Here is an 18,829-nt window from a genome sequence, read left to right on the forward strand (position 1 = left end):
CCTCAGGTAATCATAGCTCAGATGAATAACAAGCTCACCAAACCAGTCTCTGAGATGAAAGTCAGGAAAGCTGTTTTTTCCTTACATCCCAATAAGGCCCCCGGACCTGATGGTATGACCCCCTTTTTCTTTCAGCATTTCTGGGATGTAATTAAAAATGATCTTATAGCAGCCATATCTAGCTTCTTTCATTCTGGTCATTTACTGAAGGCTATTAATGAGACTATTATCACCTTAATTCCAAAAGTTAAAGCTCCTATTTCTGTGTCCCAATATAGGCCCATCAGTTTATGTAATGTTGTGTATAGAATCATTTCTAAGATCCTGGTTAATAGATTGAAACCTTTTCTGCAACACTGCATTAGTGGTAATCAGTCTACTTTTATTCCTGGCAGACAAATCATTGATAATATTGTGATTGCTCATGAAAGTATTCATTGTTTAAATCATAGACGAACTGGATCTAATGAGTTTATGGCTCTTAAACTAGATATGGCTAAAGCCTATGACAGAGTAAAATGACCTTGTGTAGTCAAGATAATGGAAAAAATGGATTTCTGTCAGATTTGGATAAACTGAATCTTTAAATGTATGTCTTCTGTTGTATATTCTTTTAATGTGAATGGTGAGAAGATAGGTTTGGTTAAGCCTTCAAGAGGTATAAGGCAGGGGGACCCACTATCCCCATATCTATTTTTACTGGTGTCTGAGGGGCTCTCTAGCTTGCTGAAGCAAGCATTGAGCAACCATTGTCTGACTGGATTAAAGATTGCCAAAGCCAGTCCTGCTATTTCCCACTTGTTTTTTGCAGATGACACCCTTATCTTCTGTAGAGCCAGCATTAAGGAGGCTGAACAAGTGAAGAGGATCTTGGAGTTGTATGAAGCAGCATCAGGACAAAAGATTAACACAGATAAGTCATCTATGTTCTTCAACAAAAACACTGAGGAAAGCAATAAGGCAGAGATCCTCAAATTATTGGGAGGAATGAAGCAGGTGGACCAGAGTAAGTATCTTGGGCTACCAATGGTGATTGGCAGATCTAAAAGACAAGTCTTCAATTATATCAAGGAAAAAGTGATGGGGAAGATCAAAGGGTGGAAAGAAAAGCTGTTGAGCCAGGCTGGGAAGAAAGTGCTGCTAAAGTCTGTGATACTAGCAATGCCTGCCTATGCTATGAGTTGCTGCAAGCTGCCTAAGAGCTTATGTTAGGATATAAGTGGTGAAATGGCTCGCTTTTGGTAAGGGGAGAGTGAGGGGAAGAGAAAGACTCACTGGGTGAGGTGGGGGAAGTTGGCTGAAATAAAAGGGAAAGGAGGTTTAGGCTTTAGGGACTTGCTGGATTTTAATAGTGCCATGCTAGCTAAGATGTTATGGAGAATTCTGACACAACCCAATCTGCTATTAAGCAAGGTGTTAAAGGGGAAATACTTCAAAGGGGAAGCAATTTGGAAGACACAGATAAAGGCAGGGGACTCTTGGATATGGAAGAGCATTATGAGTGCAAGGGAGGTGATGGAAAGAGTGGTTAGGAAGAAAGTTGGAGATGGCACAACTGTGGATATCTGGAAAGATAGGTGGATCCCAGGTGAAGGTACGAGTATGGTGGCCACTCCAATGCCTGCAGGTTGTAAAATCCTAAAGGTACATGAACTAATTCAGAACGGAAAGTGGAACAGAGCAATGATGGAAACTCTACTTAGTGAGGAAGACTGCAGGAAGATAGAAGGAATTCCAATTAGTTTATGTGCAGGGAAGGATAAGTTGGTGTGGCCATTTACAAAATCTGGGCAGTATTCTGTCAAAACAGGATATATGCTGGCCAGAGAAATGAGAGGGGAATGGAGAAGGAAGGAACAACATGAGACTAGTAATAGTAGGAATGAACCTAATTCTAAAGCTTGGAAGGTGCTGTGGGGTTTAGGTATTAAACATAAACTGAAACATTTTATATGGAGATGTTTACATGATGTATTACCAGTCAATGTGGTGATCAAAAGGAGAATTGGTAGTAGGGAGGATAAATGCAGGTGCTGTGGGGAGGGGACAGAAACCTTGGAGCATATGTTCTTCTTTTGTAGACATTCTGAAAATATATGGAAGGCAGCTCCAATTAATTAGGATGGGCTTAAAGAGTTGGAGCATATGTTCTTCTTTTGTAGACATTCTGAAAATATATGGAAGGCAGCTCCAATTAATTGGGATAGGCTTAAAGAGTTTAGGCATAGTTTTTGGCATTGGTGGAATAGCTTGATGGATGCACAAGACAGAATAGAAGGGAAGAACCACATTGCTTTGACTGTGAACATACTTTGGCAGATATGAAAATCAAAGAACCAAGTACAGTTCAATGAGATGAGCAACTACCCAGGGAGAACAGCAGGTAAGGCTGTGCAGGAGTGGGCTGAACATAATGAGGTGAGGTATGGGGCTGATAATAAGGAGGTAATGGAGAAAGAACAGGGGGCAGGGATTAGCAGATGGTATCCACCCCCTCAGGGCTTTATAAAACTAAACACTGATGCAGCCTTGGGGTTGAAGGATAGGAGGATTGGGTGGGGAGTAGTGGCCAGAAGGGAGGATGGGGAGATTGTAGGGGTTTGGGCAGGGAGGAGAGCAGAAATGGTATCCCAGCAGTTGAGGATTCCTTAGCTATCAGAAAAGCTGTGATAAAGGCTAAACTATGTGGCTGGAACAAAGTAGAGATACAATCTGATTGTAAATCCCTCCCTCTCGATTCTATTAAATTTATTATTTACAACGAGAAGTTCCCTCATAATATAGTTGTCTCTAGATGGATGTTAGCTTTGTTCGTTATGTTAGGCATCACGAGTAGGGGTGAGAATCGAATTTGAATTCAGTAGGTTGAAATCGGTAATTTTCGGTAAATGATTCTGGAAATATTCAACTTAATTCGCATTCGAAATAGAAAATATCAAATCCGAATTCAATTCAAAAAACAGAAAGTTACCGATTTAACCGAATTCCAGGAAACTGCTTCTTTGACCATTTTCATCAGCAAACAGCACGTTACCATAACAAGGCAAATGCCCAATTAGAAACCATAAAGCAGAGCCAAATATCAAAAAGAGAAAGCACACGTTATCTCATGATTACTGAAAATTGGTTTGTCTGCCTACTTTCTTTTTTATCAATCCCATTGCCAAATTTCTTAAGCCTTACATCCGTTTTACTACCTCATCATTTTAGGAAACCCCAAGAGCTGGCCAGTGGATATACATTACAGAAGTCAATTGCCATTGATGAAGACTGCCCCCTCCTCCTCTCTTCCTCTGATGATTAATATTTCTGTCCTCACTTGAAAGACAAAAAATAGGAAACAAACAAAGAACTAAAGAATCCATGTCTAACCTCTTATTCAATGAGCAGTTCTAATTTTTAACCAAACCTTTAAATGGACCGGCTGGAGGAGGTGTGACTTGCGAGGAGCCGGCTGGAGGAGGCTTAGCTGCTTAGGGTTTCTATCTTCAGTTGAGAAACCAGAAACAGAAAGCAGAAAGCAAAAGCAAGCAGAACGAGAAACGGACAAAGTTAGGGGTGAGCCTTCTGTAATTGAGGAGAGGAGAGGAGAAACTCAGAAACAGCTTAGGCTTTAGACTTCAGTGGGCGGTGGCGCAAAGGAACGAGAGAAAAAGGAGAGCAGAAATAGTGAAATTAGAAAGTGTACTAATTAGGGTACTGAAATTGGAACATAGATCCGGACATATTATTTCCTATTTAACTTTATTCGGAATTTCAAATTTGAAAACGGTAATATTTTACCGCTTTACAGAAATAAATTCGGATTCGGTAAATTCGAATTCAAAAACTCCAAAACCATTTTTTATCCTAATTCGATTCTTACTAATTCGATATCACCGATTTACCGATTGAATTACCGACTTCGAATTATCAAATTTAAATCGATTTTGGTCGGTAATTCGATAATTACCGTAATTGCTCACCCCTAATCACGACTCCGTTTTACTTGATCTAACCCCCGTTACTAAAGGAGGTTAGGTAGGAAAACGCCTAATCCCCCGAGATTATATCGGGCTCGCTTTTAATTTCAAGAGGATCCCTTGCAATGCGGTTTCTCCGGATGGATTCGAAACTTTATTTGTCCTTCAAAAAAAAAAAACTTTATTTGTCATGCTGGGTGCCCTGTACAAGGCTGTTTTTCTGGCTAACCTTTCCACAGTAAGTGCTGAATAATGACCTAAAAAACTCCCTTAACATTGGGCCATGCATTTGAGTGCTTGAGGCCCACAGAAAGAGCAACCCAGTCCATACTCCATGGGTCCAAATTACTAACAAAATGAATAAAAAAAAAGAGAAAAATGCAAATCCATGTGGAATCCCATTAGCTGCCCAAATAACTGACGACCCAATTAGATCTTCTTCAGGGCATGTCGGCCCGGTTGGGTACATTTGTTCCCTGGGAGTGGAGGTCTCTTCAACTTCTTCGCCGGAAGTTTTATATAAGCATGAATTTCATCGGCTTCATTTTCTTCTTTGGTCCTATGAATTTCGCAGTTGGATGTGCAATTCGTGTGATTCTGAATTTAGAACCCTCATAATAATTTTTTTTTTATTTCAGAAACTCTTTGAAAAAAATATCAATTGAAGAAAGAAGATGCATAATTGCATATATATATGTGTGTGCGCGCGCGCGTGCTTTTTTTTGGATTTCTGTTTTGAGAATGAAGTTGCATATATTGAGTAATTCATTTAGAGCAAGCTTTTAGAGGCTGTGAATTTGCAAGAATTCTTTCCTTTTTTTAGAGCATTTTTTTTTTTACAAGAAAACTCGCAGCCGCTACCTGAGAGTGCATATTAGATAAATCCTGTCTCGTGCAATACCCCGCCAATCACATCTGTGTGACATATAGGTGTTTCAAAAGAGGTATCAACCCGGATTGTTTTGAATTCCATTTACTACTAAATTCACATCCCAAGCTTAAAGCGCTTTTCTTGTGGGGGTGGTTAACTTCGTTGGATTGGGATGTGATGGTTGTCCAAGACAAGAATTTAGGTGTTGTAGTAGACATTTGCAGGTCTTCTACGCAAGAAAACCATCGGTTGTCTTTTTCTTTAATACCTGACCAGTGACCAAGAGCACCAGTCTCTACGATTAAGGCTTCGAAATATATGGAAAGTCGTATGGATCAATTTATATGTATTTGGTTTTGCTAACATGCCTTCAAAGCTCAAATGTGATAAATTTTGTATAACATTTTGTGTGCAAAATAGTCACTGGTGATTTTGTTACGTGTTGTACGACTAATAGATATTGATGTTAAAAATTTAGCAATGAAGATACATGGCAATGAAGAACATTATATATATATATATATATCTTTGAGTTTAGGAACATCAAAACAATAATAAATGTCTTCTAATAGGTCCAACACTTTTGTAAAAGGTAACGAGTATGTTATTTTAATAGTTTAGCTAATTCAATGGACAACAAAAAGGGAATTTCATAATTTTTTTTAGGTGTGTATAAAATGGCCAACTCTTTTTTAAAAATCTTCAAATTATATTAGCTCAATAATGAATTTCCTTAAAGTGAGGGGGCAATTGCCCATTCTCACCTACTTGTTGCTCTTAATTATGTGTCATTAACTTGAAAAAAAAAAAAAAAAGAGAGAAGTGGATAGTTATAAAATTACCTTGAATTAAATTATATGGAGGTTATTGTTTTAGCAAATATTTTGCATGGGAATATTTGGACGATTTTGTCCTTTACAACAGGGATATAACATTGGTGTTTAAAAAATTAATAAGAATGGATAAATACCAAAGTCATTGTTGTGACATTATAATAGTTAAAAGTTATATTAGATAAATCAGTTTATGTAATTTAATTAAATGGATTTAATTACTCGAAAAAAATCTACAAATTCGTTACTTGTGGTCTAATAAAAGTGTACAAATTTTTGTAGGAAGCTAAAAGATTTTTTTTTTTTTCCTTTTGTGACAAGCTGAAAGAGTCTTTCCATCTCTTACTAACACGAAGTCGTACCAAAGCATCGACAAGACTGTGTCATCTAAGCAATAAATTAAGTAGGATAAGTAAGTTTACATGACATGGTGATATTGATTTACAGGCATACCAACCAAGATTCTTCTATAATGACACAATACTTAATCTTTCAGAAATACTAGTATGAGTCTAAACTTTTCATTGCAAAAACATGAACCACATCTGTTAATTTTACTAAACAAAAACGTAAGAAGTTGCCAACAAGCAAAGTGAGAAAACTGTATATATCCTGTGTTTTTCTGACTTTTAAGATATATATATATATATATATTTTTTTTTTTTTTTCATTTCTTGATCCTTCTATCATTGTCATCTGTTATCCATCCAACTCAAAAATCACTTTCGGTCCCGTAGACTGTAAGGCCATCCTGTTTGAGATCCCCATTCTTGACGTTCCAATACTCAAAAGCAGCAGAATTTCCTTTTTCTACATGACTTGGAACTTTAAGAAAAGCATAAGCTAGAACCCAACACTGAAGTGAACAACTATATATATATATATATATATATATATATATATATACACATATATATATTCTCATTTATTTTATAATCTCTGTTGTTAAGACGGGATTAAAAAAAAAAAAGGAGAGAGGAAACTACCACTAGAACGATGTGTAGGCAAAATTGAATTCACGGGATTCTTAATAAAATTTCCGTATTCTTTTTAATGTTGGATCGAATTTTCAGTATCCTTGAGTTTCAAAATCTCTTAGGACTCTAAAATCCCTTAAAACAAAATGGGACACTTTAGAACCCTTGCATTTTTCATTCTTGCGATTATCCATGACACTTGCATCATTTCATGTGTGTTCTTGAGGACCGCACGCCAAATCTTACAAGTAGCAAAGAACAACAAAGCAGAATCCCAGAATTCATCTTCCTGAAATTTCAATCTCCTGCCAAACATGTGGTAGAAGTTCTTTGATTTTCAGTCCCCGGGGAAAGAAAGATCCCTTGCACTATATAGTGAGAAAAATCTTGCACTAGTATTTAAAAGTAAGCTAAATCAGGATGTGACACCACACGATTGAGCTAAGAATGATGAAAATGAAGCAATTCAGTGCAGTTGGGCAGTGTGATATGGTTGTTTTCGTGCTTGGAGTTCACGGCAACATTCAATGATGATCTCAAGAAGTTGAAGCAAATTAGATTGCATTTTCCCTAAACTGTATAATCGTCAATCATAATTCTTAACAACTCTTTGTTGGGTCTTGCTGCACTAATGAACTCTAGTGCTCCACTGCTAATAGCCTAACAGGAACGTTGCCATAAGTGATGGTTTACAAATGAATTAGGTTTTTAAAAAGTTTTTTCGTTTATACAAAGTCATTTTGTTAAAAATTGTTTTTTTTTTTCTAAAAAGCTCTTCAAATCAAAGTTTTGTTTCTCCACACACCTTTTATTTTAACCTCACGCATATCACATCTCATAAATTAATATGTTACAATAATATTCTAAAAAATGCATCAAAAAAAAGAACGCAATTGAAATGAAAAAGAAGATTTGAACAATGCCTTATCAACATTGAGTAGAATACAAGAAATTTGGCTGGTTTTACTACTGAGTTTCTTTCTTAACGAAAAAACGAACCATATTAGTTCACTTCTCCTCTTTATTTCCGAATAGAAATTTACTTCGTCCTTTTTCTCAAAATAACCATACGACATACTAAATTAGCATCATTTTACTTCTTAGTTTTTCTTTCCCTTTCCCTTCTAACCATTTATTCCAATCTCAGCTTCAAGTCAGATATGCTCTTATCTTATCCACTGTAAATACTAACTTGTGAAGGTATACAAATTCCCAAGCCACCACCTAGCTTGGCGGGCTCCCACCAAAATGACACGTTTGAGTGGTTTACTTCAAAAAATTCAGGCGAGTGTGTTGTGCATCCGTTTGGTCCGATGGTAATTCAATCCCCTCCGGTCATTGGTATACAAATTCCCACCCAAACTTTTTACCCACCCTTCATGATGGCTGAAAAAGAAAGCAAGTTGTTTTTCAAAAAAAAAAAAAAAAAATCCTATTCGACATTGGTATAAGTTGCCATTCTTTTTCTTTACTTTGATACTTTCTGCTTGACCTTCCAGAAGAAGCAAGGAATCCGGTCATTCACCAAAATAATCCAAGCATATCAGCATGCAATATGAATAATTCCATTGATGTTTGCATGTGGGCTATTAACCTGTAAGTTTTTATTTGAAGACAGCCTAGAACATACAAAACAGGAAGAGAAATAAAAGATGAGAAACTGTAATTTACAAAAAAAAAAAAAGAAAAAAAAAAAAAAAGAAAAAAGAAACCTAACCTCTCTCTATAGCATCTGTCCCAAATATTTTGTGGTTTAGTTTTCAAATACTCCACTATCTAAATGACTAATAATTTTCTTGACATATCTCCACCAAAAAAAAAAAAAACCTTCATAATTCCCTCAACTATAAATCCATGTCAATTTATTCCTACAGGGAAATGATTGAAAATTGGGTGCAAGTTGCCTAAACCCAGGACACGGTATTTGTGTAGGTGTAGATCCAACACCAGACAGATCTCTGCTGACTTAACCAACACAACCAACCAATGACCTTAAAATGAACTGCCTCCAAAGATAAACCAAACTAAGCATCCTCTAAATTAACCATCCGATGAAAATCTTGATTTATCGATGGTCCAGAATAAAGGAGAAAAATGGACCCCACTCCAAGATCATAAGATTATGCAGACTTTGGTGGTACTAAATTAGTACTATATATTTCTGAAGTCTTCAGACCCCAGGAACGTGTAAAGAGTAAAGACTGGCAAAGGCAGAAAAGAGAGAGAGAGAGAGAGAGAGAGAGAGAGAGAGAGAAGAAAGAAAACATTTTTAAAACACGGAAAAAGCTAAGAAAGAGATACACAGGAAAGAAGAGATCAAAACAGAGTCAAATTTTTGAATGCCAACCGCTCCAATCCTCCAATTCCACTTCATCAATGCCCACCATCGCAAAATCCCACCTTTAAATACCTCCATTTTTTCAAAACCCATGTTTTAGTTTCTCAAGTTGTGATCATATATTTCCTCTATCAATCACCATATATCCCCAAGTTTTTCCCTGTTCTTTTGGCTTTTGTACTAGCAGCATGACGGCTTTGAACAAGAATCAGTCAAGACGCTGCCTTTTTCTCCTCAAAATCTGATCCCATGTGTTGTGACAGCTTCAGTTGAATCCGTGTCTCTTACTTTATCTTTGCCTGCTAATATATTTCCCCTTCTGTTATTGATAGAAATTTAGGGTCATTTGAATTCAAAATTTTACACTATTCTGCCTGTTTCTTCCTAGAATCAACAAAATTCTGTTGATTTTGAGGAATCACAATCCCTTTCTATTCAGTTCCCGTATGTTCCTCTGAGAGTTCCTTAATTCGTGTTAAGAAGATTCAATTTTGATTCCAAGTTTCTGTCTTTTTTGTTTGTTCCCTTCAAGTTCCCAATAGGGTCAGTCCAGATTTCTTGCGGAAATTGAACCATGGGAATTCAGAAGGATAGGGTGAGATTTAATGTTGGTGGAAAAATCTTTGACACTTCAGCCACAACCCTGGCGAATGCTGGCCGAAATTCTCTCTTTGGAGCTATGTTTGATGAGAATTGGGACCTCCAATCTGGTCATTCCACCACGGAGCACTTCATTGATCGAAATCCAGACTATTTTGCAGTTCTTCTTGACCTTCTCAGGACAGGGGAATTGTATCTTCCGTCAAACATGTCTGAGAAACAGTTATACAGAGAGGCTCTGTTTTATGGCATTTTGGACCACGTCAGGTCTGCTAAGTGGGGTCCGTTCGATGGAAACAGGCTCCGATTAGCCCGGTCAGTAACTGGCCGGGCACCGGGCGATGGGACTGCTATCAGGGCTGGTCCAGATGGTGGCTGTTGTGTGGCTCATGGTAGCATGGTTCATGTGTATGATTGGATGCTTGAAGTGCATCCTCCTATTAATCTTGATTATCAAAGAGTCAATGATGCAGGTTGGATTGATCCTGAGAGCATTGTAATCAGTGCTTGTGAGAGGTTTGGTACGGGAGATGGAGGCATGGGATTGTTCAGTGCATCCACGGGGGAACGAAGGTATAAATTTCATGTTAGTCATGAAAATCAAGTTAAGAGTTACACTGCTGGTGCATTGAGTTTTAGTCCAGATTATAAGTTGTTTTCTAGTTGTAAAGGTAGGAGCAATGAGTATGGGATTGGTGTTTGGGACCAAGTGACGGGGAAGCAGATTGACTTTTTCTATGAGCCACCTGGATGGTCACTCGGTGAAGCAGACAAACTACAATGGTTACATGGTAACAACTGCTTGTTGGTAGCAACTTTGTTTCCAAGAAAGGACAACTGTTACATTGGTTTGCTGGATTTCAGGGACAAAAGCATGCCTTGGTCCTGGTCTGATGTAGGGGCTCCAATTACGGATGAAAAGCGAGTTAGGGATGCAATAGCAATGGAGGAGAGTAGCTCCGTATGCGTGGTGAATGAATACGAGGACTTGGGGTTCATGGATTTGAGGAGGGCCGCTGGAAGTGTGAGATGGAGTTCAAGGAGCCGGCTGATGAAGGGGAAAATGCCCGATGAACCATGCTATCCAAAACTGGCGTTGCACGAAGGACAGCTATTTTCATCGATGAACGATAGCATCTCAGTGTTCTGTGGTCAAGATTGGGTGTTAACATCAAGGCTTCGACGAACTTATGGCGGTTCAATTTGTGATTTTTCCATAGGTGGTGATCGGCTTTTTGCCCTGCATAGCGAGGAAAATGTGTTTGATATATGGGAGACTCCATCTCCGCCTATCATATGATCATAGTACGTTAGTTTTGCTGTTCAACTTCTTCTTAGTCACCTTCTTCTGAATGTTACTGTTTGTTTTCTCTCTTATACGCTATTGACAACCGGGCTGGCGTCTTTGATAGCAGAGAGGCCTAAAGCTTTTGTTTGGTGCTTGAAAGTTAGAGAAGATAAGGTTGAGCCTTATCTAATTGTGAGATTGTACAGAATTTTCTCATAATGACATAGACATCATATGATGAGACAGGTTGCTTAACAACCATGCTTTCAAAATCGGCTTGCTTCTGGAAGTCTGAACTCGAGCAAATTGTATGAAATTGGTTAATTTCTTGACCTTTCCTGGGAGTTTGGGACCACCGCAGTCCTTATCTCTCTCAAGAGCCCCTTATCAGCAATCTTTTTTTGACCATTGCTTTTGCAAAGATGGTTCTTTAGTTGTTAGGCCTGCCATCCCACTTATCCATCTCAGTAAGATTCCACGTTCTTTACAGAGACAAAGGAGATGAAAGTTGCTATATTTGCATGTTGGGAGCAGTTGAACTAACTACTAAACCTAAGTGGCTCTAGTTATTTATGAAGCTGGTGATCTCGAGAAGTCGAGCCTGTGCGAGATCTTGCCATGGTTTTCTGTGAAGTATCAAGAAAAGCCGAGTCTTGCCACCTAGTCTTCTCCATTAATGCACTCTAAAGCCATGTCCATTGTTCCAGCGTCTCTTTCCAGATACTCCAAATTAATAATACTAATTCAACAGCAGTTAGTCCATTTCAATGCAATGTACTTCATTAATATAGTTTCGAAACTGATAAGAAAGGAGCAAATCCCAATTTGATGGGACCACAGAAGGATAAACAAAACATGTATTCTGCTGACCACTGCCGGCACTCCTCAGGATTTCACGGCAGATTTAGATAAACAAGAGCTTAAAGCAAAGGGTATTTGAAAATTTTATATGAATCCATCCATTAGTGAACAATGATAAACGGTCTTTATTTTACGACATACAGGTAAATGTGAGAAACCTAGTGTGTACCTAGGGCAGATACAAGAACATTAAACTTGTCTATTAGGTATCAAAATCCCCTTCCCCAACAAAAAGAAGAAAGCAAAAGGGGTGAAAAAAGAACAAAATAAAACATGGAAATCAGACTGGAACATTCCCTAAGCTGCCATATGGAAAGAAATCCTAACTTCAGCGACAACACTTAGTAAGCTCGCAAAAGAGATGCCATCACAAAGAAAGTCCAATTAGTAGGGAGACCAAGTCTTGTGTTTATTGCATATAAAAATGGAACTATTTCTTGAGAATCTAAAATCTTTAAATTCAATGTATGCACCATTAGGAAGGTTCCTTCGTTCTAAACTTGATTGAAAAAAAATTATTTCCAGAGATGCAAGTACAGCAGGAATAAGACAGAACCTTCCTGACTGGAAGCAAATAACAATATTTAGTGATAAATAGGCAGTGGACCCGCGAAGCACACCAATTAATTAAGCATAATCTGGCATTACTTTCTTAAGGAACTTGATTGGCTGGGACTCTTCAGGGGCGATTTCATCAAAGGCGATGTAGTTTTGCTCCTTATTATAAACGTGACACATTGTCAATATGGTCTTCATTAATCTCCAGTTCCATGCAGCTTCATTCAGATACTGTTGCATCATGGAGAACATGGAGAATACATATAAAGAAGCTGAAGAACATCTTATAGGCATGTACTTATAATAAGGAGGAGGAGGGCTTGTGGAAATCACATGCTGTCCTTGAGGACCCTCCAGACCCCCCTCCAGTTATGTTCAACTAAAAATTTGAGAATTCCCTTGTGAGGTAAAATGGAAAGTATTGTTTTCGTCGTGGCTGCTGTATCATGGAAAGCACTTATAGAATCCATACCTTGCCCCAGTTCTCCTGCAAAGACTGATGGGCTGCCCGCAAGTTGTAGCTTGGTATCCGTGAAGAAATGTGATGGGGAATATGAACATTGATATTATGACAAAGGATTTCTATCCTGTCAAAGAAACAAAAGGACACATAAACTCCTCTGCAATGACAAGAAATGAAATCAAAACATTCCTCCAGGTGATACAATATAGTTAATTCAGGATCAAATTCCTAATTATGTGTTTCGACTAAACTCCCACCATAATTTATGTTTAAAAAGCATCAGCTAAACATGTGGTTGTCATTTACAAAATAGTTTCAGCATAGCATTTCGGCACTCCTGGTTTATGGTTACATCTTCAACAAATTAGTCAAGTGAGGTGGGAATACAAGCCATAAACACTTTTCAAGGCATGAGGATATGGATCAAAAGCTCTTCGTCAATCAGTAGACAATTTCATAAATAACAATTCTCTTGAATTACATGCATAATCAACACAAATATCTAAGCAGGTGCAGCAATGTAATCACCATGTTGCCAATACAAAGAATCACAAAGGATATATTTCTTTTACCATTTAGGATAATCACAGTGCACTGTCCCATTAAGCTGGGCCTGAGCTGCATTCCACTCATCTGAGTCTTTGAAAGGTATATGAGGAGCTGTGTGATGCACCATTGTGAAAGTGCTCATCTGCAAGTTTTGATGACACAAATTCAAAGTGCTATAAATATCAAACATAAGGGTGGAAAGCACCAGGTTCTCTGTTAGAGAGAAGACAAATGAAATGTAGGATTTTATTTTTGTCTAGCCAAAATCCAGAACTTTGATGCAAAGTTAAGGATACTGAAGTCTCATCTCCTCTGGTTGACGTGAACCTTGAAGGATTCTGTCAAGTTAAAATAATATTTCATGGTGAATTTTAAGCAACATATAAAATATTAGATGATATTCACAGTGCTTGGAAGGTCAGGGATTCCTTGAACAACATCCAGTATAAATAACTTCAAAAGGGTAAGAAGAAAGTCAACAAGATTGTCTATGGACACAACGGGCCAGTATTACAGCGTCTCTACCATGACTACCTGATGCAAATTTGTTTTCTAAAGAAAGAAATGTTCATAATACTGGCTTTCCATATCTTTAAGTTATAGATTCCAATTAAATTTTCACCTGTAAACCATATACCGGGTAAATCTAGTAACCACTGTTCAAAATGGTGCCTAAAACCAAAAAAGAGGTGAGAAAGTAAGTTACCCAAAAGTGATAACCCAACCATGGCATTAACCAAAAATTAATCCATCCAATGATCCCTGTCTTGTATATTATCAGCGGCCATCCAACAGCCATAAAAGCAAATACACAAGCCAAGCTTATCTTCACCCTGTGCACTTCACTTGGTCTGAACTTCTTCAAGTCAAAGTGCCAGATTAACCTAAATAATAGTATTTGACACATATGCACAAACATCAAATTTGCTTCTAAAAAGAAAGAATGGAAAAAATGGATAAGGTCCTAAGTTTCAAAACATATTAAATCTCTTGCCGTCAAGTACCAGTGAGCTATAGACATCCAAGGTCGAAATGGTCCATATCCGTATATGATTGCTTTCCTTAGGACTGGGCTTGAGTCAAATTCTTCTTTTGCAACAGGATGCCAAGCTGTATCTTCTTGCAGCCTGGGATGAAAGCAGAAGAGGCAATAGAGGTAAAGAAGAATAGCAGAAAATCTATAAATTGAGAACTCAAATGCCCATAAACAAGCTCAACTTCCCCAGAAAAAAGAAGAAACAAAGAAACAATAACCAAGAAACAAGAGGAATAGGCAATGGTGTAGATATACTTTATCTATATGCATATCTTACTGAAATATGTAATTTACTCTGTGCATGTGGATTGCAGAAAGAATTAAGAAAATTTTACTTTCTGTGGTAGATATAGAACCAGGGTAGTTACTTTACTGTCTGGGCATATGACCAGATACCGAGGTTTCAATTAAGGTTGTAGAAGAAAACAAATATCTCTAAAGGACATATAGATTCTTCCCAGGCATCTAGTTCAAATGGAAAAAACAGCCCGTGAGCGAACTGAAGTATGGATTCATTACCCAAATACTGAAGGATTTTTCCTTCAAGTTGCATGTCCATTTACAGATTTCTCGAAAAACTAATGGTAGAGCCATAGAGTCTTCCTAAAATCTAATGTTGAAAAAGTCCACTAACCACCTTACAATGACAAAATTGCTGAAGTTTAGCTTTGTCCTACTCTCTGCAATGACCTAAAACAATCTATCCATACACTTGACCAGCACTCCCTTATACTCCTACAGCTCAGAGGCAAGAAATACTGGACTAAAAGACTACCTTAAAACAGAACGAAATTCATGTTGACAACGGACACTCAAAAGTTAAAAAGAAAATGAAATTTCAGTCTTAAGTTGCAAAGCTTATGCAGGTGCACATGGGTAGCATTTCTGTTAAGTCTGTGTGTGCGCGCATTAATTGTTGACCTCAGTAAAAATAGCATATCTAAAAGAAGATATGTGAGAACAAAGAAATTGATTAGTTCAGTCCAAAGTGCATAGCTTCAGCATATGACATATATATGGGCAGCAAAGGGGGGGAAAACATGCAATGTGCACCACAATCAGTACTCAGAAAACACTCTTGTATCAAAGTAGTCTTTGTCCCAGCCATCAAGATATATTTAGCTTCTTCAAAATATAAAGAAACAAATTCCGAAATACGCTAAGTGGCTAGACAAAGACGCTGAAATTCTTACAAGGATGTCGGTTAATTGATCCTTTCAGAGTTATAAGTATGAGCAAAATAAAATTGAACTTAGAGGCAAAATAAACAATTCACAGGAATCTCATACAGACATGTTTGTTTTTGCATGATGCCTATCATGCTTAAAACGCCATGGCTCGTATGGGTAAATCAGTGGCAAGAAGGCCAGAGTTCCAATGATATCTTCCACTAGCTTGTTCTTCGAGAATGATTTGTGCGCACAATCATGTCCTATAACAAAGAACTTCACAATACAAGATAAGAAAGAAAATAATGCAAAAAAGTTGGTTTTGTGTACCATGAATGAAAATAAATAAAAAAAGCTTCTGCTATTCTGAAATAACTTGACAGGAAGGAAAACTTGACATGAAATCAATTTGATAATGCTCTTGGATTTGAGGTCCCCCGGGGGCCCGGGGGGAGGGGGGATGGTAAGAAAATTTTCATCAAATTGTTATTTTCCTTCCTTTCAAACTGTTAAAATATGGAAATAATAATGATAAATATACATGCAGAACTAACCCCAGTAACTGCAGTTCCTGTCCAAGCCCAAGCCAGGGGAAGTAGATACCATGGTGTTTTAGCAATCATGAAGAGTCCCAAGGCATAGGATGTTGCAGATATCAAGACAGACTTCCATGCTTTTACATCATCTATCTCAAATACCTAAAAGTAAAATTTAATGGGAAGATTATCACTGTTTTTTCTTGGTAGTGTTACTGGAGCCCAAAACTGTAAAATTTTCACAGAACACATACTACCAATTTAGAGCTCAACTCAATTTTCACAAATGCTTGGATCCTTGCATTCATCCAGAGTGGTGGAGCCACATAAAATAAGTTCAAACCTAGGTCATTAAGTAAGTTGGAGTAACATCCTTAAGCCTTAACAACATCTATGCCCAAGGCAAATAGTGCTATGCTGCCATATTGGCAGGCATAGTTGTTTAAACAAGATGCATTGTGCTATTTCTGTCATTTACAGCCAACTTCCAGCATCTTCTTCTGCATTTTTTTTCACCTGCAGAGAGAGGGGGGGCAGTGGCTAGAGGAGGAGCCAATTAGTCAAGTTTTTGTTCATTAACTATTTGATATTGTATTGCGTTCTCACTCATGTCTTGGTTGGAATTGATATAGATCCTAAAGTGAAGCTAAAATACTGTAAAAGACAAAAGTACAGACTGAAGTTGCATAAAAGTGCTCTCAGAATATGCTCCTTCACTGTTTCAAATATTCAAAGTTGAATAACTCCAACATATTACATATTTCCTAATCAGATCAAAGATCATATTCACATCCTAAAAAACATTCAGCAATGAGAGAAACAACATCCAGTGCAACTATCCTGAAGGAGAATAATTTCATTCCTTATTAGGAATCAACGAAGCCAAGTTAAGACCAAAAAGTTGAGCTTAAAAATTTGGTTCTACGAATAGCAAATCAATGGAAATCTCACTGAACATATAGAACTCTTCTGAACATCAGAAAAACTATCACCTTTTTTGGGAGGGTTTCAATAATATCTTTCAGAGTGACATTATCTGGAAGTGGCTCTCCAATCTGTCGAAAACCATATCTTTCAGATAATTGTTTCCTATGCTCTCTTCTGTCTGCCGGAGATGGAGCTATTGGGACTGCCACAGCTTGTACAACCCTACTGTGTCTCAAAGAAATTAAACATCTTTTCTGGTTGTTTCTTCCACGAAATATATCTTCCCACTTCAAATTAAATGTGCCTGCTCAGCATGATAAAAACTGTTATACAATTGACTAGAAAAGTGGATGAAGCATACCACACCTAAAATATCATTATTATCAATAGCCACTTACAGCAAATAAACAGAAGTTTCAGCTATTACTGAAGGTCACGTAATAGGAAAGCACAGCAACTTATAGAGTTTTCATATCATTGAACACAACTTACATCAAGTACCATGGCCTATATCTACATGCCACATTGCTCTGTAACAATTAAGAACGTGTATGTTTATCAGACGAGATATCTAGTAGTGAGATTGCATCCATGTAGAGTAATAAGATGGATTCCTTCAATTACTAAAGAAAGTAAATTAGCGATCGAGGAGTCACGACATAATTTGGCCCCCTATTCTCTCATTCATTCACACAGGCTTCGCTATAACTATTACTTCATTATCAGTAAAGAGAAAAGCATTCCAAACCAAATAGAATAGGATCACCAACTTATAGTCTTCAACACCATTATCCAAACCACCCCCATGCAGGCATCACTGAACATTTGTAAACAGAAAAGCATTGAGAATCTCAAACCAGCTATGAGACCCCGTGATCCGACCTACGCCTCAAAGGCCACAGCCAGAATTGCTTTCCCTTTCATTTTTTCCTTTTGTCATTCTCAATACCTCAATATTCATCATCCAACAATTTCATCCTGTTAGGCCATTGAATCATTTCTAAAAATAGCTGTGTGGACTAATAAATCTCACTCTGACAGTTCCCAATTTTAAATAATATTTCAATCGCAACATTGAACTCCCATCTAAAAAATGTAATACACTGTGGCTTAATGAATTAACAATTAAATAAGCACTTCTCTCAAGCCACATCCTTCCCTCCTTGAGTGCTGCTAAAAAAAAACCTCATCTTGATTCACAAGAACTCAATTGACAAGAATCACAAAGTTTATATTTACCAGGACAAGTAAGTGGGGACAATTTATGGTTCTGAATTGGCCTCCTTTGTTGACCCTAATTATAGAAAAAGCAAAATAAAACCCATACATTAGTGTATCAACAACTAAAAAAACTATTGAACACGCAACAGGAAAAGAGAATATTGACCACAAGAAGGAAGCTGGAGCCTGCAAGTCTGCAAGCCATGAAGACTAGTGGAAACTGCTGGGTTTCTCTAGTTCAAGAAACCCAGTAGCCCTCCTAATCCAACTGCTTGTTTGCAACCCTTTACCCCTTTATCAATGTCCAAGTGGTCTGAAGAAGATAAAGGGGTAACAGGGAGAGGGAAGACGACTGCAATTGGAGCTTGACACAGACCAAAAAAGGGTCCCAAAAAAAGGGAGTGGCAGTTTATATCAAAAGTTCAAAACTAGGATGAGGTTTGTGCTGTCGGTAGCTCGTTCTTGTGGTACATGTGCAAGAAGACGCAAAATCTCAAGTTTGCCCGTTGTGGACAGAATTGCCCGCCACAGCAACAGGTTAGGGTCAACGACTCAATTGGCTTGCATGTCTTTCTCATTTTTGTTTAGGAATTGAAATTCAAGATAGAAGGCATGACTTTTTTGTTTGGTTAAAATAATT

The 18,829-nt window shown here is 37.7% G+C and overlaps 2 protein-coding genes across 2 annotated transcripts; one reads left to right on the plus strand and one right to left on the minus strand.

The window, feature by feature from the left end:
• The first annotated feature begins 9,098 nt into the window (after positions 1–9,098).
• On the plus strand, positions 9,099–11,141 carry LOC113692521 (BTB/POZ domain-containing protein At2g24240-like). Its single transcript, XM_027210942.2, has one exon. It carries the CDS (start codon positions 9,556–9,558, stop codon positions 10,879–10,881), a length of 1,326 nt encoding a protein of 441 aa, XP_027066743.2. The 5' UTR covers positions 9,099–9,555; the 3' UTR covers positions 10,882–11,141.
• Positions 11,142–12,114: 973 nt separating this feature from the next.
• On the minus strand, positions 12,115–18,624 carry LOC113692522 (omega-6 fatty acid desaturase, chloroplastic-like). The gene is made up of 10 exons (XM_027210943.2): positions 18,356–18,624; positions 18,208–18,262; positions 17,034–17,272; positions 16,060–16,203; positions 15,630–15,781; positions 14,305–14,427; positions 14,007–14,184; positions 13,324–13,442; positions 12,761–12,875; positions 12,115–12,519 (listed from the first exon to the last, which is right to left on the minus strand). The coding sequence occupies exons 1-10, from the start codon at positions 18,392–18,394 to the stop codon at positions 12,358–12,360; spliced, it is 1,326 nt and encodes a 441-aa protein (XP_027066744.2). The 5' UTR covers positions 18,395–18,624; the 3' UTR covers positions 12,115–12,357.
• Positions 18,625–18,829: the final 205 nt, after the last annotated feature.

The sequence above is a fragment of the Coffea arabica genome, chromosome 6c (genome assembly GCF_036785885.1).
Source record: "Coffea arabica cultivar ET-39 chromosome 6c, Coffea Arabica ET-39 HiFi, whole genome shotgun sequence".
NCBI lineage: Eukaryota > Viridiplantae > Streptophyta > Magnoliopsida > Gentianales > Rubiaceae > Coffea > Coffea arabica.

What these genes read in the sequence shown, in the direction of transcription:
- LOC113692521 (XM_027210942.2), top strand. Translation starts at nt 9,556, where the DNA reads ATGGGAATTCAGAAGGATAGGGTGAGATTTAATGTTGGTGGAAAAATC.
- LOC113692522 (XM_027210943.2), bottom strand. Translation starts at nt 18,394, where the DNA reads ATGGCTTGCAGACTTGCAGGCTCCAGCTTCCTTCTTGTG. An exon ending in TGGATGTCTATAGCTCACTG is followed by an intron (nt 14,185 to 14,304) that starts GTACTTGACGGC and finishes ACTATTATTTAG; the next exon opens with GTTAATCTGGCACTTTGACT. An exon ending in TGCAGGAGAACTGGGGCAAG is followed by an intron (nt 12,520 to 12,760) that starts GTATGGATTCTA and finishes ATGATGCAACAG; the next exon opens with TATCTGAATGAAGCTGCATG.